This window comes from Saccoglossus kowalevskii, chromosome 6 (assembly GCF_978046115.1).
Source record: "Saccoglossus kowalevskii chromosome 6, keSacKowa6.1, whole genome shotgun sequence".
Taxonomy (NCBI): Eukaryota; Metazoa; Hemichordata; class Enteropneusta; family Harrimaniidae; genus Saccoglossus; species Saccoglossus kowalevskii.
Genome location: NC_140646.1, coordinates 11,742,046 through 11,760,607, shown reverse-complemented (window position 1 = coordinate 11,760,607; position 18,562 = coordinate 11,742,046). Strand labels below are relative to the sequence as shown.

General features: G+C 37.9%; 1 protein-coding gene across 1 annotated transcript; it reads right to left on the bottom strand.

Moving 5' to 3' along the window:
* Positions 1 to 5,402: 5,402 nt before the first annotated feature.
* Positions 5,403 to 9,529, bottom strand: LOC100375360 (cationic amino acid transporter 4-like). The gene is made up of 3 exons (XM_085500565.1): positions 7,955 to 9,529; positions 6,525 to 6,633; positions 5,403 to 5,944 (listed from the first exon to the last, which is right to left on the bottom strand). The coding sequence occupies exons 1-3, from the start codon at positions 9,527 to 9,529 to the stop codon at positions 5,796 to 5,798; spliced, it is 1,833 nt and encodes a 610-aa protein (XP_085356691.1). The 3' UTR covers positions 5,403 to 5,795.
* Positions 9,530 to 18,562: the final 9,033 nt, after the last annotated feature.

The window sequence follows — 18,562 nt, the reverse complement described above, 5'->3', positions numbered from 1 at the left end:
GTACCGAGAGTTAGGGTGTGGCGGGACATGCGGTACCGAGGGGTTGGGAGAGGCGGTGCAGAGAGGTCGGGTGTGGTGGGGCAGGGAGGTCGGGTGCGGCGGTGTAGGGAGGTCGGATGTGGTGGTGCAGGGAGATCGGTAGAGGCGGTGTAGCGAGGTCAAGAGAGGCAGTACAAAGAGGCCGGGTGTGGCGGTGCAGAGAGGTAGGGGAGGCATTGCAGGGAAGTCAGGTGCGGCGGTGTTGGGAGGTCATTAGAAACAGTGTAGGGAGGTCGGGAGAGGTGGTGCAGGGAGGTCGGGAGAGGCGGTAAAGGTAGGTCTGGAGAGACGGTACCGATAGGTCGGGTGTGGCGGTAAAGAGATGCCGGGAGAGGCGGTACCGAGAGGTCGGGTGTGGCGGTGCAGAGAGGTCAGGAGAGGCGGTGCGGGGAGGTCGGGTGTGGCGACGCAGGGAGGTCGAGAGAGGCGGTACCAAGAGGCCTGGTGTGGCGGTGCAGGGAGGTCGAGGGAGGCGGTGCAGGGAGGTCGAGAGATGCGGTACAGGAAGGTCTGGAGTGGCGGTACCGAGAGGTAGGGAGTGGCGGTGCAGGGAAGTCGGGAGAGATGGTGCAGGGAGGTCGGGAGAGGCGGTGCAGGGAGGTTGGGAGAGGTGGTGCAGGGAGGTCGGGTAGGGCGGTAAAGGTAGGTCGGGAGAGGCGGTACCAAGAGGTCGGGTGTGGCTGTGCAGGGAGGTCAAGGAGGCAGAACAGGGAGGTCTGGTGCGGCGGTGTAGGGAGGTCGGTAGAGGCCGTGCATGAGGTTGGAGGAGGCGGTGCAGAGAGGTAGGGTGTGGCGAGGCAGAGAGGTCGGGAGTGGTGGGGCGGAGAGGTCGAGAGAGGCGGTGCAAGGAGGTCGAAAGAAGCGGTACCGAGAGGTCGAGTTTGGCGGTACCGAGAGATCATGTGTGGCAGTGCAGAGAGGTCGGAAGAAGTGGTGCAGGGAGGTCGGGAGAGGCGGTAATGGTAGGTCGGGAGAGACGGTACCAAGAGGTCGGGTGTGGCGGTGCAGCAATGTGTGCATGTCAGCAAGGTAGTGATGATCAAGCTGTCTGTATTCTGACGAACTGTTCATTCTAAACTTTAGTCTGACCATTTCAGTGTTTTGAAAACTTGGGTAAAGACATATCATTTGGCACATTGTCTTATTTAGTTACTGAGATATTGAAGAAAAACGAATTTTTAGTAATGGCGGTCACTAATTTGCATACTTATTAGGACTATTTAATACTGATTAGATCAAAAATGGTTCTTTTTCATATTCCCTGGCCTAAACCTAGATAGACATCCGATTTGACACGTTTACTTACTTAGTTACAGAGATATTTGAGAAAAACTATTTTTCAGTAATGGCGGCCGCTAATTTGCATATTTATGAGGATTGTGTAATGCTTATTAGATCAAAAATGTTTTCATAATATTCCTTGACCCTGAAAACATAGGTATTGACGCTTCATATGTACTATTTACTTGCCTAGTTATGAGGATATGAAAGAAAATCTAAAATTGGCGGCCATTTTTTTTATGCAAATTAGACCTTTACAAACTCAAAATTTCGCTTGAAAACCAGGCTTATCGGATTCAGCACACCCGAATTATGATAAAATGTCTGGTTCCCGACTTTTACCCAAAAATGCTCCTTGACCTGTTTTAGGGGCTTTTTTTCTGAATTTCCACTAGACTACAATTTAAAATAGGAGACTCGGGTCAATGATGTCATATATTTTGATTGCCAACAACGCTTAGCTCAGCATATTCCAAGGTATTTCACAATCACCATGCCACTGTCTGGGACATACCATTATGCCACAGGGAGAGACAGGATGTATGTATCTCAAATTATGCTGACAACACAATCCAGTGACTGTATCAGTAGTCTAAAAACATGTGCAATGGGTTGTTGCAAAGTATCCAAACATGTGTGCATTTCATTCACACATCAAGGGCTCTGTTTTTTTTAAAGTACTTTTCACTTCTGATTTATGTCACAATATTATAAATGTCACGCATTGTTCGAGGCCTTTATTAATAATGACAATTCAATATTACTCAATATTCAATATTACTGTGTTGCGATATTGTGAGACAAGGCTTCAATCATTCAACTGCTCTACGATCTTCTGCTATTAGCGGTGCCCTCCAAATAACAGCATTCTTCGGCAAGCAAGACTCCTGTATCTCTTCGTTTTTGTGCTGCAATAAACCATCGACTGTCATAATTTTCATATCCTAAAACTGTGAGTCATCACCAATGCACACTTCACTAGGCAATCCCCTATTTTAGTGAAATTATTCATTGTATTATTATGTGCTTTGTTTCTTGAAATTATTAAAACCAGGAGCTTTAACTTGATATTTTGGTGTATGTGTATTTCATTTCCAGTACTATTTTGTCTACCTCATTCTAGCAGTGAAAGAATCCCCTGTCCAATATGAGCAAATCTCAATAGAAATGCTTCCATATTGCTCAGGCTGAAACTCGCTTGTCATTTTATATTTGAGAAGAATCATACTGAATAGTGGGTAAAATATTGTTTATTGTGTAGTTGCAATGACTGTATAAATTTAGACAAAATGTGTAGTTTCTATTAACACAGATTTAAAATTATGTGGACGACAATAATACGTTTTTTTAAATATTACACACCAGTCAACACACAATCTGAACCCTCTGGAATATGTATTCAACTTGTGATTATAGTCTTGGAAGTGATTGCAAAAATGCAGCAAGATAGTAAAGGCACATAATTCAATTGTAGTCATGTCTGCTATTATGTGTATGAACGATGACGAATTAAGTATATCATGTTCGATGCAATCATCTTCTCTATTCATCCAATCCCACACTATAATGCGTGCAATGTCGTCAATGAGATATGGGAGTAATTCCTGGGGGTTCAGGCTGAAATACAATATGTAGTGATTTCATGTTTCGTCTGATATTGTTGTGTTACTCTAATTAAATATATTTTCCAGAGTATGTACCAGTCAATTTTAACAGCCTATCACGCAATTTTACTTAGCCTCAATCCACGTAAATATTCTATTCCATTTTACACAGGAATAATTGGGAGTGGTATATATGAGGGATTGTCAAAAGAGAAAATTAATATATATATCCTTCTTTTGAATCGTTAGGAATTTCTGTTTTAGTATACTGCTTTGCAAATGATGAATTTGTATGCTGTGTTTTTAATGTGTTGAATGTGTTTTTAACCGAAACTCCCCTAATGGTTTGACTCAAGGAAGTGTAATGCCTACTTTCCATATTTCATTTTCAGTGGATAAGTAACAACGCACCACGTGATTCGTTTGAATACAATGGTGAAAGCAGTGATTTGTGTTCTCTAAGGGGATAATTTGTTCACCGATTTAATTTTTGGCGGTGACGGAGGACTGTATTTGTACTGAACATGCAATATGTAGCGTTCTCCTGGGAGGCCCAGCAATGCTGCAGTATCATACTTTTAGGTGAAGAATGGAATGCTCTCCTTATTTAATGAATTATAAACTGCCCGATGTTTATTTTATTTTTAAAATGGTGCTTCTGCAGTGAAGTTGAAAGTAATTTCCCGGTTGCTGAAAGAATTATTCACATTTCTCGTGGGTGAGGAGAAAAGAATATAATAGCTATACCGGCATATCGCGCGACGGTAAGATTTTTGACATACAATGATGCAATATCTGGTATACTCGTTTAAACGCGAGGTAATTTCATCGGAAGATTCTGTGAAGTGTATGCGAGTGTTCTAACGAACGATTTACATTTAATCACTGTGTTAGTATGAGCCTATCGTATCCCGGATCTACCTCTCACATCTTTACAATTTACAAACATTTTGCTGTGAAGCAGGCACCGTAAATAGTTTTATCTCAGAAGGAAAATATTCATATAATATTACGACCAATGATTGGAAAATTGTAGGTCAAGTGTTCTATATGGCGAACATCTATTAATATTATTTTGTCATACCCCAGTGCGGGAGGAAGCAGGCCGTGCCAGAGGTTCGACATCCATCATTTCAAAGGTAAATTGAATAACTTTTTTTTCTGCGTTTAACTTTGTTTATATGCTATAAAATGTATAGTATAACACTTTCGTCTCTATGCTGATGTGATTTTCATGGGACGAAGTAAAACGAATTTTTACGAAAGTTTTTGTTTTGGCAAAGTGGCCCCAGCTCACTGGATACGCCAGACTTTGCCATATGTGTTTTGGGTCTATTTGTTTTGTGTATTCTACAATATACGTATACTGTGCATACATATAGTTCATTCCATGTCGCCAGTGCCTTTTTCAATGATAATATTTGTAATGATCACGGGTAAGTTCGCAGCATCGGATCGAAATACAAAAAATATATGTACTTATGAGTTGATATTCGTACGTCAAGTTTGCACGTGTTTGAGCCATGTGGCTCCATCCCACAGGTCATAGGCGAATTAGCAGGCTCCTACGAGTCAGATTCAGGCCTCCGGCAAGAACAAGGAGAAGCGCTCGATTATTGAATTATTGTTTCACTTATTTTTACATCGGTTTATACGTGTAGATTAATTATCCGGATTTGCAACGGCGCACTCCAACACATAGAAATATACTATTATTGTTTGGCTTTGGACGTTCCCTGGGGCATCAAGTGAAATATTTCAGTAATATGATTTACCAGACAGCCTGTCTTTCTGTTAGGCGGCAGTGATAAGTATAGTTAAGGTATCTTTTCCTTATTCTGGTATATAACCATTGTTACACCCACTATGTGCAATGTGGCAGTGATATGCATTCATCAGTTTGGATATGCGCAAACAATAGAGTTATTGAACCTACAAGTGGTAGTATTGTATAGCAATACAACTAGTAATGTGTAAGTGATGTTTCTTTTTTATAACAGTAATCATTACATATTTCCAAATTACATGTGTTGAAGTATATTACTAGATATTCATCATTTGTTGTCCTTTTATATTACTAATTACAAGGAACAGTAACAAGTTTGCATATACACCAGTAAGCAAGAGAACAATTTACCGGTCATTTTGTTATTTTTCCAGGGGGTATGTTTTTACATTTTGCAGATTTGTCCGGAGGTATGTTTATTTGGTGTTTGGGTCAAACACAAATTCGTTCGCACGTGTTCAAACAATCATATTGTGGCGTGTAAACTTGTTTATATCATGGCACACTTCATAAAATGTTGACTAGCCAGAAGTGACGTACATGAATGTTGGTAGAGATAAGCTTGTTGAGGCTAAGTCACTGTTGGAAAATTAAATCAACGAGATTTTGGACTGGTATTCCAGTCATATCAAACGACCTTCCTACTGTAGTTACACATTATATAAACAATAACATATGCAATACTAACGACCACCTTGAATACATTTTCTTTGTATATATACATCCATCCCAATTTTTCGGCCGATGACAATACAACGTTCAAAATTTGGCGGCCCTCACTGATGCAGTAAAGATTGAAATATCTTTTTCATCGAAGTTTATGTAGAATTCAATAACTTGTGCTCTGTAAACATCATCACTGTGGTGATCACATTTTAGATCACAGAAGACACATTGTAAGCAGGAAGCTGTAGAATGCTCAGCTACACAGCTTGTAATAAACTTACCAAATAAAACTCACAGAACCGTGACAAGTCTGACTAATGCCCGTCACACATGCTATAACACAATAAAAAAAAAGAACCTCGCAAAGCATAATGACAGATTGGTTGGATATTTGATCTCTATGCACATTAATATTTCTGTTAAAATTTCTGCATCTCTACATAGTGTTCAGTCGTTGTTAGTGTTAGGTCAGGGACTGTACAATATCTGATGTTGGTGGCATACTCCTGTTCACTGCGCCGTGCCTCATTACTGTGTCGCATACCATACAAAAAATATATGACCAGACCTGGGGAAAAGTAGAACAATCTTTAGGAACACAATAATATTATTAATAATACGTTTTGAATGAGAAATTGTGTATTATTGAGGCTGCACAGATAATGTTCACATTTAGTTACTCGTACCATAATGTTAAACACGCACTTCAAACCAGCATACAAAATAATTCACATCTAAATAGCACATTACACTCTATACTGGTATTCTAAGCATCAGATGATACATTTCAAAATGACAAAGCACTTAAATTCTCAAAGATCTGCACACGATGTTTTGCGAGTGCTGTCCCTCCCTCTCAGAATGCACATCTTGTCAGTGAAATAGAATGGTATTTTCTGTCAGACCTATGACGTCATTTCGAAGTATGGACAAAGTCCTTCAATGTGACAATAGGTACGTAAATTTCAATTGAATTACATTGTATTATTTCGTGATTAAAATAATGTTACTAACCTGGAAACCAACCTGTCATTATTTAACAACTAGATTCACAAATTATAAACATGAATTCTATTGTATTATGCAAATTTGTTCTGTAAAATGTAATCTTGGTGCCCTCCTTCCCTGTCATGTGATGTAATACTTACCTAAGCCAATCCAGCACAAGAATTGTATCCATGCCACATATGCTGTATTCGTCATTAAATAAGTATTGCATAATATACTCAGAGATGGTAGAAAAGGAACGCACGGAACCTTGAAAGACAAACGTAATATAAACCCATCAGTAAGTGTGTGTGTTAACTAATTTGTGATACAATCCAATGTTTCAATAAGCATTTCTGTAACATATACAAATGATCGGACAAGGGGGATAGGAACGTATGTTTGATTTAAGTCGTGATAGCCAATTTGTAAAATGACTCTATATCATCGGTAGGTGGTTGCTTAAGATATTACATTAAAAGAATGTTGGAAAGTCAAATTACAAAATGTTTAAATAATACTACTGCATGTAAGACCTTGCTAGGAAGATGTCAAACACGAACTTAAATGTATCATAATTCATGCCTCATAATATACTTGCATACAGTTCATTTTTCAAACAAATTTTTTTTGTGTTATTTTTAATAAAATATAGGAGTGTATATGTGGCGAAAAAAACAAGAGTCGTGACCTTTGCAAAGGTCCCTTTGCTATTAATATTAATGAGCTTTCAATGACATCACTAATTTTAATATCTTTAAATATTTAATATCTCCTTGTTAAATGATACAATGGTGAAATTAGGAATAAATAAAATATATAACGTCATGACTGAGTTCCGGTTATTCAATAGTGTATAACACTGAAATTGATAAGCCATTTTGAATCACAACTTTAAACAAATGCTTGTTAGTGAGTGTAACATAATGTACAATGTACTCAAGCTTTACAATTACGATCAGTCAAGGCATATCTCTTGAACGACATTTCTGTCCGCCAACGCTTTTTAATCCGATCTTATACAAAAAATAGGGTCTACTTTTGTTCATTGTATGACGAAAATCCAGGTCTCGACATCGAAGAATTTCCTAATTTTAGCTATTTTGACCTGGTCTGGTTTTCAATGAATATATGTGCAGATGTGTGGGATAAAATGTATGTACAAAGTTACGTGATTGGTCAGGGCATGTCGGAGATAGGGACCTAAAACGCCATTCGTGTCGGTCAGTCTGGCTGTTATTTTATGTCACGAAATATATTCATACGTAAACGCAATCTACTTTTGGGATAGCAAACTTCTCGATTTTGTTGAATTATATGCATAGTAATGGCCGCTATTCAAGCATCTTAAATTTGATCGTGAAACAGCATGGCATGCATATATTTCCCAAGAGGATTGATATGTGCGTGAAGTCTGAATGTGAACTACTGAAGGATATTTAAGATACAGATGAGGATACGCATGTGTGTCAATTAATAAATTCCAGTTTTCGTCAGAGACGAAGCTAAATATGACTAGTTATTGTGAAAATGTGACATATCTATCAGGGCTTTATCGCTAGTGTGTAGTTTTATCAACACATGAACCTACCTTAAATTTCAGCCTGGTTTCTTCTTGTTTATGCTTGCAGATCACAGCAAAGCAGAGAACCACAAATAGTCCTAGTACTATTAAAGTAAGGATGAGCCATGGCTTCCACACTTTAAAGGAATCTGTGCCAAAATTAATAATCGCTGCTAAAATAAACATACCCATAGTCATCAGGATAGTGGCCATTCCAGGAAGCATGCCAGGTTTCAAATTTCTAAAAATACCAACTGAAAACGTGTCGTTTTGTGTTATGTTAGCCACGTTGAGAGAAGTGTTATGTTCTAGCTGTGGAATGTCTTTATTAGATGGTGTATTGCCGTTCTCATATGTGATGTTTCCTATAGGTCTATATCGCAGAATTATGACGCTTGTTGATATCATTACATAACCAAATAAACCACCAATTGATCTACATTGCACTAGGAAATCCGTGTCAACGAAAATGGCTAGAATTGCAGTGAAAGCTCCGCACGTTATTGTGGCAAACACTGGGACCTGGTTACACTGCTCAATCCTGGCCAATGCAGTGAATAGAAGACCATCCGCAGCCATGGCATATATAATTTTAGAAATACAAATTGTACTAATGAACAGTGTGATACTAACTCCACAAACAGCACCAATTCCCGCAGCATACTTCGCCCAAAGAAGGCCATGTTGTTGGAATGCATCGGCAAAAGATGCATCCGGATTAATGTTGTAGTAAGGTATCATGAGAGTCAACGCAGCAGAAACAGTTACATACACCACCACTGCAAAGGTAAGGGATGCACATATAGCAATCGGTATACTTTTCGTTGGATTCAAAGATTCTTCACTAGCTGTAGTAATTATTTCAAAGCCAGTGTAAGCGTACACACACGATGCCGCGCCAGCAGCAATTCCAGAAAATCCGTAAGGTGCAAAGCCACCCTGTGCCTCCCAATTCGTTTTATCCATGAGGTAAAACCCCATGCATACAATAAACAGCATGACACCAATACTAATACATGTAAAAATGGAGGCGACTTTGACGGAAATATTGATTCCCATTGATAATACAAGTGTGACAATTATTATCAAAAATAATGCTACCAAATCCGGATATTGCGAAAGCGGGGGGTGGTCAATTGATCTACCTGTGATGTAATCAATTGTAAAATTGCGTATTTTGAATCTTGTCAGCATGTCCAAGTAACCACTTACGGTGCGTGCTGAAGCCGCATTGCCAACGCAAATTTCTAGAACAAAATTCCATCCCACTATAAAAGCCCACATCTCACCTAATGTCACGTATGTGTATATATATGCCGATCCTGTCCGGGGTATCCTGGCGCCGAATTCAGCAAAACAGATTGCAGCTAGAAGCGTCGGGAAACATGCGATCAAATACGAAATGGAAACAGCTGGCCCAGCTACGTCTTTAGCGACACTACCAGTCAGTACGTATACACCAGAGCCGAGGATACCACCAATGCCGAGCAATATCAGTTCCCCTATGGAAATGCATCTTTTCAGGGGTGTCTCTGAAGGATTCAAATTAAGTGTTTTCAAACGAGATATTGTACTAATGTAACTGTGACTATGCTCCGGCATTGTGTAATTCGTCCGAGTTGTCAAAGGGTCAAAATGTTGTTTCGGCAAACCTGTAACTAAATAATATAAATGTTCTTGATTGAATAATAATGCATGTTACCTACACAGAGATTCAGAGTCACTTGTAATGTGAGTTATATATTATTATTACTGGTTGGGCACATGTGCATGGAACTGCAGTTTTGCAAGATGGCTATCAAATTCGCTACTTAAAATGCAAAACAGCTAACAGACACCCAAGCAACGGAAATACAGAGGCGTGGCCAACTAAGACGTTAATCTAAAGAACTTAGGGGGTGCCATTTTGGGTAGGAATTCATCCAACCCTTCACATTGGGCTTGCCAAAAATATCGCTTTAAAGTTTATATTTATCAAACAAATGTAAGACAAAATGTACTTAAATTTTATCTAAGACGACATTTATTAATAACTTTGGCATCAAGTGCAAGCAAAAGTAATTCTCATATTCATATGCAATTGCATCTTCTATGCTACGCATGCCCAGTCTAGATTCTCTGTACAGTGCGAAACATAAACGCACTTCAGAAACACAGCAGTATTTTGCGCCATTTTCTAGACAAGTTAAATGAATATGCATTTGGTTTCAGCATTTAAGAAATTATTAGCCATGATTCGGTTTATAGTGAAATATCAAGAAAGGGAAGCATGCTAAATTTGGTCCTTGTAGGGCTTCGTCTGACCGTAGAAACAGTCACGTCACTGTACAGGACGGACCCTAACGTTGCGTGCCAACCTCTATTCGCATTCGGAGCCTGCCCACTAGTAGAACTCCTGAATACAAATTTATCTTTTTAATTCCGGGGTTTCCCCAAACCAATCTGTCTTGGGATAGTGAACTTGTTTCATTTCCACGGGGAGCACAGGTTTATGAAAATCGATTATATGTATTTTAACAACATTTTGGCATACACATTCTTCTCATTTCAAATAAATAGTTTATTTTGTGAATTACTACGTTGATTGCGTACATTACTACGTCACATTGTGCATTTATCACCCTATGCTTCAGCGTGGTATTAGGAGTTTGTTTTCAGGGGTGGTTAATACCTAGATGTGGTGATTCCTAGAATTGCAATAGAGGGTTCAGGGTGAAATGCAATATGTAGTGATTTAATGTTTCGTCTGATATTGCTGTGCTATTCTGATACTGTAACTAATGCGAGATTTGTTCTGAAATTCTGTTTAGTGTATGCACTCCAGGGATATTTGTAGAAAACACCCCTAATTTAAAAGTCACACCAGTTTCACTCCTACTGGGACATCTGCATTCTTGCTTGAATGTGAGCTAATTAAACACATTTTCCAGACCGGCAGAAAAGTGTGTAACAGCCAATTATAACAGCCCGTCACGTGGTTTTACTCAGAATATTTATGTGGATTGAGGCTATTCCATTTTACACAGGAATAATTGGGAGTGGAATATGTGAGGGATTGTGTCAAAAGAGATGTGTATACTGAAAAGTAATATCTATCCTTTTTTTGCATCGCTGAGCATTTCTGTTTTAGTATACTGGTTTGCAAATGTTGAATTTGTATGCTGTGCAATGTGTTGTTTCACCGACACGTTTCTAATGGTTGAATCCCCGGTTTGACTCAAGGAAGTGTAATGTAGGCCTACTTCCCATATTTCATTTTCCGTGGGAGAATGTCACATCACACTACGTGATTCGTTTGAATACAATGGTGAAAGCAGTGATATATTTTCTCAAAAAGGGATAATCTATTCACCGATTTCATTTTAGCGGGTCGGTGAACTGTGTCATAGAGAGGGTTTGTACTAAACGTGCAATATGTAGCGTTCTCCTGGAAGACACAGCATTGCTGCAGTATTATATTATTAGGTGAATAACGAAATGCTCTTCTAATTTAATTAATTATAAACTGTCCAATGTCACAAGATTATGTCAACGTAGGCAGATCATTCGTCAAGCTGGTATAGTTCTTATTTATTTTCATCATCACAAGCGTCTAAGCTAGACCGTAAAACTGCACATTAATGTTGTAGTAATGAATTATTTGCGAGTGTTCTGGCGAACGATTGACATTTAATCATTGTGTTAGTAGGAGCATATTGTAGCCCTAAATTGTGACTCTCACATCTTCACGATTTACAAATATTTTGCCGTGAATCAGGAATTTGTATTTTATGATTTCGGCCACAGACTTGTACCTCCAATAGAAGCACATGTGAACCCTAAATATTATTCATATCTGTTGTAGGATAATACGTATATTGTATTTTGAACAAGATATTATTGTTTTTTATACAAACACTGAATTTACATAAGATTCACTCATTTTTATTTTCAGTTTGAAGTCATATTTTTATTTAATATTTTGTCAGTTACAAATACTTTGCAAACTGTCGGTGTTAATCATTACTATAAAACAAATATTTTTCTACATGCAAATGAAATGTTACATTTAAAGATCTTTATTAATTAATGGTATTTGTATATGCGATTACTAATGTAAACTAACATTTCTCATGTTGATACCCAAACATATTTATTGACCCTGAAACGCCCGCACTAGTACTGTGGAATACATCACTTACACTGAAAACATTTTCCGCTAAAATAAATTAAAGTTAAAATGACATTTCCTCTATATTCTATTTTGAGACTTGACACATATAATGCCTGGAACTTTTTCAGCGAAAATAAATTAAGTGAAATTCTATGTGACTTCATGAGAAATTGAAATGAACGAATTACATGACACCAACTTCTACCCACCATATACATCATACCCCAAAACATTCTATGTAACTTCAAGAGAAATTAAAATAAACAAATTATATGACAACGCCTTGTCTTTATTCCAAGTTATCCATTGCCTACATCAGTGACTTCAAATCTGTGTTAATGAAATGTTTCAATCCCAGGAATTGCACTTACTCTTTATTAACATGGGAGTGCTAGTCTTTTGTTTTCTATTGTAATGGTAATTTCTTGCGATTACTTGGAACATAAAGCTGTAACTAAATACTAGTATAAGCACTGGTATTGCAGGCTTGAACTATACCAGTTCCGAAGTATATATCAATCTTATATATTTCTCATTGTTTGGTAACTATTTGCTGCAAATGCAACAAAAATCATTATAAAATATAACACCCGCACAGCATTCTACAGGTTACTCAGATAATATTACGATCTAAATCGTGCGAACACCCAAACTGTTCGTTCCAAGCTAGACTGGCCCAGCTGTGGTGATTTTTTTTTAAAAAATTGGAAAATAGTTTTGCGAAAGGTGGGGTGGACGCAAAGCCACCACATGATTTCGCAGTTACAGGGGATTTCGCGTTAAAACCTCCATTTTGCTACTTTTTTTTATTTAATTTTAAATTTAAAAAGAAATAAATTGCCCAAACTGTGCCAGTCTAGTTTCAAGCGTACGTGCCAAGGTTTTCGCAAATCAGTTAGCTAGTTTGCTAATTAGGTAGCAAATTTGATGGCCATCTTGCAAAACTGTAGTTCAATGCGCACATGTTCCATTTACAGTAAAAAATAGGTTTTTACACTTTTCAGATAAAGCAAATTCCTAATTACATTTTTATAATATATTTGGTAATGTGTATTTAAGAATTAAAGTTAGAATTTAATGTAGGAAATGCTTTATACGCTTACAAAAAAAGATATTTCTACAAATAACGAACGAATAAAATAGCTGATTACATTTTTATACCTTGCCCATGTCTACAAATTTACATTATTACGAAAATAAAAATAATTGCTTACGAAAATACCTCTGCCGACCCTATAATAAGCATTTGCAATATTGCCACGTATTTGTGTTGACTGGAAACAGCAACGGCCTGTCCACCTTTCCATCACGGTACGCCTACTCTACATTTAATACACAAGCGTGGTCTGTTATGATAGCGATTTTTCGTTTGCACATTCGGTTCACGCACCGTTGCACTATTGTTTAGAATCAACAAATTGCATGTTTAGGATGGGGGTTATAAAGATATATTTTAGGAATTCGACGAATAGATTGTTTGCTTATTGTATTTAGTAGTGGCAACTTCGCAAGCCCGGAGGGGGCAATCAGATACAAATGTCAATCGTTTTAATGTTAGACAATCGTCATAATCATATTCCTGACATGGTTATATTCCAGCTATTTTACTATAAACAAAACTATAAACCTTAAATTCAATAACTAAATGGGACTGTGCCATGCATGGTTTGTTTATTCAGAGACTTTGACCCTGATACATATCCCTGGTAATCACGTGATCGCGCCAACGACTGTAGCGATTGTCAGTTACAGCTATAGTTTATTAATAGGGAATGTGTAGGCCGCAGTCCCACCTTGTTCGGATGAGCTACAAGTATGGTATTAGCTGGATTATATCTGGATTCACTGGGCGGAATTTCAGATACAGGTGCTAATAAAAAGAAAAAAAAACATGCCGACATCTTTGAGTGTATGCTGGTTTAACAGAATCATTTTACACAAATTATTTATTCGCTCGATGTCATAGTAATTTCAGCTGTCAAGTACATTATATTATTATGCATCTGTCGCCGTAACGCCATAAATTACCACGTGCCGTAAATTTGCGGTATTTTACGAGGTATTTTAATCCGACCATATTAGGAAATGCGAATTCCAAATATGGAATGATTACTCGCGTAAGCGTTTTTTAACAATAAAAGCAAACATGGCTGCCACTAAAAGTGCGATATGATGAGGTGTGAGCAGAATCTTAAACTAACTAGTTAATGGTACGTTCATGGTTCACCATTTACAATTATAAATTTGTCTTTCTTTTTTTATACAACTCTTGAGGGTTTAAAATAGCGTTTGAGAGGGGGACCAATATACATAATTTGATATACAGAGTGCTCAGGGGCCAATCATCATAGCAATACCTTGTGTTAGTCTTTTATAACGGCAATACATTTCAATAATATACCACAATATTTAACACTCTAGCTCACAAAATATATATATTCGAAACAATCAGGTTGATAAAGCTTCTAAAATAAATTAAAATATAAATTTGTTACAAATTATGACAACAATATTCAAACTTTGTTGCGCCACAAACAGATTTGTTAAAGTAGTAAAAAAAACGGGGGGGGGGAATTACAATTAATATACAATGGGTAAAGTGATAGTACGTGTAACTCAGTAAGGTCATAACAGGGTGTATTATTGGGTTTTAATGTCCCTTAACTGATGTCCCTTAATAACTAAAGCCCTCACATCGACTATCTTACCTACCTTGTAAAGCCTGCGTCTAACAAGACCCTTCGTTGTATTTTCACCATTCATCAATGTTGATTTAACATGATCAAAAAAAGAATCGCCATCTCCTCCTAAGCCGGGGTACTTGAAACCGAAATTGTCATCTAAGCGTAAGGCCGTCGCTGATTGGCTGCTGAACTGGAATGCCAATTTTTAGTTTCAAATATCCCAGGAAAGTGTTCTAGGTTCATCGCGTAATTAGGTGTTCGTATGTAAGGGTTTTTTCCACACAAAAACGACGAATTCAGCCAAATGTTGTTATCGGTTGGCTTAATATAACCCCAACAGACCGTATTTTTGTGAAAGATTGGTATTTTTGTCCCGATTTGTAGGAATCTGAAAAACGCGTTTCACAACTTGTCTCTTTTTTTAGTTTTATGCGTCATTCAAGATGGCGGCCCCCATATAGTAAATATCGCATTTAGTTTATTATCACGTGTGCGCCGGCTGACTGTGTCGACATCCAAGTCAACACAGCTTCCGTTGTGCGCAGCGACATTTAATCTCGGGTCAGGCATTTTCACCGCCTGGCAACCATCATGGTGAAAACAAAGAATGTGTTTAAACCGAAGAACGAAGAATATATATATATGTTGTGATTAAACAGTATGAACGATGACTGCATGTAAATGTATTAAACTGTCATGATTAAACAGTATGAATATTCTGTCTTCGTTCTTTGTTTTTCGTTCTTCGGTTTAAACACACCTGACAACAAAGGACAATAAATTTTCAGAAAACGGTATTTTGGGATGGTTGTTAACACCCGCTGAACAGTGTAACAAGATTACATATGCAACATATTTAAATTTGGTTGTTTAGGATTTCTTCAAAGTTGAAAGGCGCGTGTAAAATACATTGTTTATTTACATGAAATTCGAACACGCGCTGCGCGACGACCACCGCGCTTTAAGTTTGTGTTGTTTTCTTGATTTTAGCTATTTTCACCGGCTTTTCGACCGGTGTTTCACAGCAGCTCGCGCAGAGCCTATAGAAAGACATGGTAGAGTGGTGCGCGTCTTAAATAGCAACGTGGAGCGTCTCGTGACTTAGCTCCGCCTCGAAGATTTTGATAGCTTGGCCAAGGGCGTTGAAGAAAGAAGCAATATGATTGGCTGTTGGTAAACTGATTCTAAACTGTGAGGGCATTGTCACATACACGTAGTCCTATGAAATACTTCAAGGTGATAGTGGAGTGCTTCGCCGGAACATTCACCTTGAAAATTCAAGATGCTGTCACTGTGAAAAACTCCCTTGAGCAGATGTTCACTTCTGTAACAAGAGTTGCAATTGGGTACTGGCCATGTCGCATACACAAATGTGGGCCTACTGATTTATGCAATAGAAACAAACAGTGAATGAGGCAATATCCATAATAACGACTGACGCCAAAGGCTGATATTATAAATATACTACTAATGTAGAATTGCGATATCAAGCATACACACCAACTGCAAGAATTTGCATGCTTTAGGTAGTTTCTGGAAAGCAGGTAAAATGGTATTTACATGGACGTTGTCATGACGTTAATATAAGGTTATAATTACGAAAATACCTCAAAGTATGCACGATGACAGACAGTACGCTACGCATCGACCTCCAGCTGTAATGAGTGCATATTTTAATGTATTCTCGTAATAACCTTATTATTATGCTTCTTTTTGTACCAAAGATACATCATGGGAATGCCAAAATCCAAAAAGTTCAGAACAGAATCAGCGAGCTTCTTTGTGTAGTCTGGTCAAACCCTGGTGGCAGCCATGTTTGTTTTTGAGGACGCTTTCGCGTGTAATCATTCCATATTTGGAATTTGCATTTCCATATATGGTAGGATGAAAATACCCCGTAAAATACCGCAAATTTATGGCACGCTGTAACTTACGGCGTTACAGTGACAGATGTATAATAAGATAATGTACTTGCCAGCTGGAATTACTATGACATCGAGCGAATAAATAATTTGTGTAAAATGATTCTGTTAAACCAGCATACACTCAAAGATGCCGCCATGTTTTTTTTTCCTTTTATAAGCACTTGTATCTGCAAAATCCGCCCAGTGAATCCAGATATAATCCAGCTAATACCATGCTTGCAGCTTATCCGAACAAGGTGGGACTGCGGCATACACATTCCCTATTAATGAACTATAGCTGTAACTGAAAGGGTGAAAACGAATACACAGCATAGAAGGCAGCTTACACAAACATTTTGCAATATTTCAAAGTACCAGGTTGATCACTGAACATGTAAAATTTTTCGCTGCAGTTTTAACATTTCATACAATAACCAAGACCAAACCTAGCCTGTCCGGTTCGAGTCAATGTATATAATTTGATCCATCTGACTAGCTCAAGGAAAGAAATGAATTGTTTGAAAATTAAAAAATTAGTATAAATTCTGCGATCAAATTGTTATCTTTATACCTCTGCAAGTCCTTAAAAAGACTGTGTCAGAATATGGTATACAATGCATTAAAATACCCCATGTGTTTGCTAAGACAGTTCTATTGTATACGTTTACTAACATAATATATCCGCAAAACTAATAGAGACCAAAAGTTACAACATTCTATTCAAGCAAATGCTTATTTTAAGATATAAAATATCATTCCTATATATAATCCCTACCAGCAGCTTTACCAGATGCAAACCAAGGTAGGGTGTGTGCATTTAAAGCTTTACTACGCAATACAAATGCAAATGGAAAGGTAAACAGCAATACAAAGCTCATGAGAAGCTCTTTCTGTTGATGGCGATAGATTTTTTGAAATAGAAGTTGTAGCACCTGTAAATCCTTCCCAGGCAACATCATTAGTCTGAATCAGAAAAAGGAGGCAACATTAGCTGATCGAATAGTGCAAAATTTCAATGTGTAATTTCAATGACCAATTTATGCCACAGAGTATTTTATTCAAATCAGTTAAATGATACTGCCAAAGAAGATGATATGGATTGTATGTACAATATACTTTTTATTCACATTTTAATCGCACCAACTATTTCATTGTGAAAGATTTGTTGTGAATCTTTGATGTATAGCGCCAACAACTTCGAAAGACAAGCAGGTTGAACAGAACATCGATTAGAGCCAGCCCATTTTGAAGTGTTCCGATAACTTTTTTTATTTGCTTTAATTTATGCTAACCTGTTGAACAAGGAAACAATGCTGAGATTGTAGATTAGGACTGTATGATTAATTTGTCGATATTTTGCGTACAAATAGCCGGTTCGATTTTTGAACATGTGAAAAATTTTAGTGGCAGCCATCTTTACCGATGTTGTTGGCTGCAGTGAGGCCATTGACAACATAAGCCAAATGAATCAAAACTAGCCAAACTACCCCCAAAACTGGCCAAATAGCTCCAAAACTAGCTAAAAGGGTGCCAAATGGTCCAGAAACTATCCAAACGAAACGAACAAATCAAAATTAGCTACAAAATCATCATTAAAAAATAACCAGTGAATTAACTAAATAAGGCATTGCAATAATTACATAAATTCACTACGTTCGATAACCCACCATAGACTCTGGTCAGTCAAAATGACTATTTTGAACTGTAGGCATTAATAAGTGATTCTGCCAATGACGGACAGATTGAATCTAGGTCAGGGGAAGCCCCATGACCCCAATATTCTTTTCCCTTACGCCACGAACCACGTGACCGAGACCGCATGACGGCGCCATTACGGCTGGGTATTCACTCTTCCTTTTCTCCGCTTCGAGCGGTGATGAAGTTTAGCGGCTCT